The sequence below is a fragment of the Macadamia integrifolia genome, chromosome 6 (genome assembly GCF_013358625.1).
Source record: "Macadamia integrifolia cultivar HAES 741 chromosome 6, SCU_Mint_v3, whole genome shotgun sequence".
NCBI classification, from domain to species: Eukaryota; Viridiplantae; Streptophyta; class Magnoliopsida; order Proteales; family Proteaceae; genus Macadamia; species Macadamia integrifolia.
This window is the reverse complement of record NC_056562.1, coordinates 31,454,749-31,459,478: the sequence shown is the minus strand read 5'-3', so window position 1 is coordinate 31,459,478 and position 4,730 is coordinate 31,454,749. Positions and strand designations below refer to the sequence as shown.

General features: G+C 40.1%; 1 protein-coding gene across 3 annotated transcripts in view; it reads left to right on the top strand.

Annotated features, from left to right (window-relative positions):
* The first annotated feature begins 321 nt into the window (after positions 1 to 321).
* The window catches only part of LOC122082646 (post-GPI attachment to proteins factor 3-like), a 9,414-nt gene continuing 5,005 nt past the window's right edge, over positions 322 to 4,730 (top strand). For 2 of the 3 annotated variants that reach the window (XM_042650341.1, XM_042650342.1), the window contains exon 1: positions 322 to 731. In XM_042650341.1, the coding sequence (XP_042506275.1) occupies positions 634 to 731 (98 nt within the window). In that variant the 5' untranslated portion in view covers positions 322 to 633. The remainder of the gene's footprint in view (positions 732 to 4,730) is intronic. The other variant, XM_042650340.1, reaches the window with a different exon arrangement.

The following is a 4,730-nucleotide window of genomic DNA, read 5'->3' as shown; positions in this document are numbered from 1 at the left end:
ACTCAAAACTGAACTAAATTGGATTTTGGTCTTTGATTCCCATTCTAATTTGACACCCTCGTCAATAATCCCCATCGTTATAAATGTTATCATCAGTTGAGTTCAAATTTTGAATGTTAAAATGTGATTGACACTGGTTTGGTCTGAAACTTTATTGATTCGAAACCCGGTCCAACCAATAACCACATTAGGCCAATTAAACCAATGAGATGCTTTCTTGTGGGACCAAAAATCCAAGGGACACGCGTACTGGCAAGTACAATTGTTGGCTTATCCTTGATCCATCCAGATTCCAGGGTACTGGAAAAGCTTTAAACACCTCTGATGAACTACCGGTCCAATCTATGGTTTCGAAACCCAAACCTGATGCCAAGTGCCAACAATGAACAAACTCCCCCTTGTTCCTCTTCTTAGTTTGTGGTTCTAGGGCTTCAAGTCTCTTGCCATTTTTAAGTTTTTCTTCCTTTTCCATTAATCTAATTCCCAATACGAACCCTTTCTTCTCTCTTACTATTACAATGGAATCGGCGAATAATCACTCTCCATTTTGTGGTGCTGCATTCTCCTGGTGTTGATGCGCTTCTGGTGTTCTGGATTCTCTAGTTTTCGTATCGAAGGGATATCTTTTTAATTATGATGGCAGATCGTTTTTGGATTGTTTTTATTGTGGCTTTTTATTGTCTCATTGGAGTTCTCAACGCTAGCGCTGGTGACGCAGATCCAGTTTACAGGTATGTTTTTCTCTTGATGGCTTATTGTTCAGTTTTGTTATTTGTCACTCTTGTGTTGTTCTTGCTCGGAACTTGGTTTGGGTTTCAGATTCATTATGAATACTGGATTTCTAGTTAAATCTACGAAGAAAACTCTACACTTGTTGCGTGAGAAGGGAATAAAACCAGTAAAAACCAAGTCATTGTTTTTAAAAAAATTTGGGTGTTTTTGACCTTTTGAGTTACATTTAGCAAAGTCGCAGCTTTTTCCATTCATTGAAAGAGCGGATTGCGGATTGCAAATTGCAAATTGCAAATTGCGATGAGAAACCTGAAGTTTAGTTTGTTTATACATATCATTTGGTCCCTTAAAATAAGCAAGTTGAAGCTGAAATTCGTTTTTGTTAAAGCTTTGAATACAAACTGACATGGAGGGGTAAGTTAACTGACTTTTAAATGATCAACTGGTGGGCACCATTAGGACATTTGACAACTGGGGAAAATAAAGGTGGGTAGTTATTACAATGAAGTGAAGCGAAGGAGAAGAAACTGAAGCGACCAGTTTTACTGATTTATTGGCCTTTCTTCATGGTATTGAAGGTTCATTCTGCTTGTTATGGTTTGTTCATGGCTGAATGCATAGGAATTGGGATACATTGGTATCGCTCGTGCTGGCGTGTCCACTTTATGTGGTTGAACAATCACATAACCTCAAGGACTATACATTTCTTGTCTGCACAACTTCTTCCTGGATGAGGAATCCTTAATGATGTTTCTGTATGATTATGTTTTTAAGTTGTTTTTGGTCGCATAACTCAAATCACCTATATACAATGAATTCTATGGGGCTTTCTGAGACTTGGGATCAAGTTTTGTGTAGGGAAACCACAGTTAAGATTGAATCTGAGTCGATCTTCTATGATTCATGTCCTGTGTATATTCTGTGTTATGATCTTCAGTTACTAGCAGACCCAAGATATATTATGGTGCTGAAAACCTGATCTGAATTTGGATATCAGACGTCTAAACAAGTAACTATTATTTAAGATTTTGTACGAATTAGCAGATGCTACAAAGTGATGTATTTGTCTAGAGTCACAAATTGCCTCCTTGGCTTAATACCCATATGTCATATGATATATTTTGTTATTTGGGTAAATGATATATCTGAAAGATGGTTTAATTTACACAGTGGGTTCCACCATATCATCAATCTCTGACCGTGTCAGCCTTGATGGCCCTTGAGCTAGAGGCACTGGATCAAGGAATCTTCAGGGGGATCTCAATATAAGAATAAGTGAATAAGTAATTTTAATAATGGTGTGAAATTTCAAACCACTGCAGCTGGCATCCAGAATATGGTCTCTATTCTTACCATTGGTGCAAAAAAATGATTTTTCTGTATGGATGGGAAGAGTGGTGCTAAGGCATGATGGAGTCATTCTCAAGCAGATACCCTTTTTCCAATGGAAAGAGATAACGGATGTGGTAGTCAACAATAGCCATCAGCTGCTTATTTGAAAGAAGCATATCCAGGAGATTCTGATGTCATCATGTGGAGTATGCTGATTAAGTGACTGAATATGCAAACTGAAGAGCTGTACTTACCGATGGAATGAGATTCAACCAGATAGCCGTTTTCATTGGGGGGGAAAAAAATTCATACAGCATACTTGAAGCAGATATCTTTATTTTCATGTTATGGATAAGTGTGCTACAGTAGAGCCTAACAAAGTGATCTGAGCAGATATCCATTTGCCGTTGGGGGGGGTTAGTTGACAATAGTCATTGACTTTATGTAATTATGTGTTCTTAGCATATGACCATATTCGGGGAAAGCATTTTGCTCTATCCTGCAAAAATCCTTATTATTTCTCTTAATTTTCCCGATAAGAGGTTAGATTTCATTTCTGTTTATGCCAATTGATGCGGATCCGGATTCCAAGGGCCGAAATCGGATCGCTTATGGCCCACAAGAATGACCAAAATCTCAAATTTAATGGTTGAAGGGTATTCTTGTAATTTCAGAAACAAGCAGGGCCTTAGAAATAATTATAAGGTAGATGGGGTAGTTCTAGAACTAAAACTTTAATACAAAGGCTTATTCTGAATTTTACCAAAGAGAAAAGGGGCTATGGAATATAACTTTTGGGAACAAGGGCTTAATTGTAATAACAGCAAAAATTCTTTTAAAATAAAAGAAACCTGTTCTTCTTCTTCTTCTTGTCGTGAGAACCAGAAACCAGCGGACAGAAAAAAATTCCGATTGGTAGAACTCCTTCGATAGGGCTTGGTTGGACCTGAAATTCGAAACGAAGCTTCTCAGGATAAGGCTCTATTGATCCCACAAGATAAGCACTTGGATCTGCAGGTTGGAAGGCTGCAGTAGGAACCTGTAATAGAACCTGGCGGTAGCTTAGGGTTCAGCCCTGTCGCAGGTTTGTTTTCTCACAGCAGAGAAAGGTTTTTTGGTCTAAGATTTAAGGGTTGGAGTCGCCTACAAGGCAGCTTCCTTCGACCCAAACCTCTGATTCCGTCGGTCACAGGACAGGGGTCAGCCAGCTTCTTGTTGATGTCGGTTTTAACGCCCAACAGAGATGTAGAACAGTAACCAATGAACATAACAAGGTAATAAAAGTGGGAGATAAGAGGTAGAGATGACAGGAAGAAGAAAAGAAAAGAGAAAGATGAAGAAAGAAATTCAAAGTAGGAGGGGGAACTACGCAAGGCTCGCAACAGCCACAGACTCATCCATTAATTCCAACATTCAATTCTTTCATTCAAAACTGAAATTTCTCCATGAGTACATGTCCAATATAAAGGAAAAATTGGGCAATTAATGGCAACTTACTTGAAAATAGAAACTAATCTATATAGCAACTAAATAAAAATCAAATCTAAATTAAAATACTATCAAACTAATTTCTAAACCAAAAAAAAGGAAAGTAAATAGTAAAATTCTCAAATCAAAGAGATCCCTTCCATCGCCCAACTGCATCAGCTCTCCCGGTCTTAAAAGAAATCGACTCCGTCGAGTTAGGTCGTGCTCCTAAGATTCCCTCGTAAATCGCTCGCCGATGAGGTGGCACATAGCTCGAAACAGAAAATGGGAACATAACACCAAGAGGAGGGTGAGTAGGTTGACGTGTCACTGGACCTGGAGTCAGTCGGTGACGTGGCATGTCTGATAATGCATGTGGCCTCATTAAGTACGTACGACCTCCTTGTTTCACCTTTATAGTGTTCCGTGCGCCATCATAGAGAATGCCTGCATGTCGCTGCCAAGGTCGCCCTAGAAGAATGTCGCAGTGTGCCAATGAGGTGACCAAACAGGTGACATGGTACTGTAACGGCCCAAACTGTAGGTGTACTCGAACAACTGCAGTGGCCTCTTCTCGAGCTGTGGGTCCAAAACCTCGCACATGAATCTTCTTGAAAAGTTGCTTTTGTGGAAGGTTGTGTGCTCGAACAAATTCAGCAGATATGAAGTTTGCTTCTGCCCCAGTATCAACAACTGCATGAACATCAGTATGGTCGGAGCCGTGCAGGAGAGTACCCTTCTGTCTGAAGAGAGGAGCTTTATCAACTAGTCTATTCGAAAAGGATGAAAGGCTAGCTGAATGAGCTTCTACATCCTCATCTTCATCATCGACAATATCATCGTCCTCGAGCGGATAAGGATATAAATGAGATTCATCTTCACTCTTCTCTGTCGGCTGCTTCTCTGCAACGTTCACAGAACGAGTCCTGTTGGGACACTTGTTGGAATAGTGACCCTTCTCGCCACAACTATGGCATATGATATTCTTCACCCCAACACTATCCTTGTTGAACTCTGACCTTTTCTCGTCAACTCTGCGAGCTTCAGGCTTCTTTTCCTCCATACGCGGTGGAGGTCTATGAACTGAAGGAGTCTTGAGCATACCCTTCCAATAAATGGACTTCTCTTCAGCTGTCTTGGCATGAGCCGCTGCCACATCAACAGACCTGAAATCAGTGTTAGCCAACTCAAGTCGAATC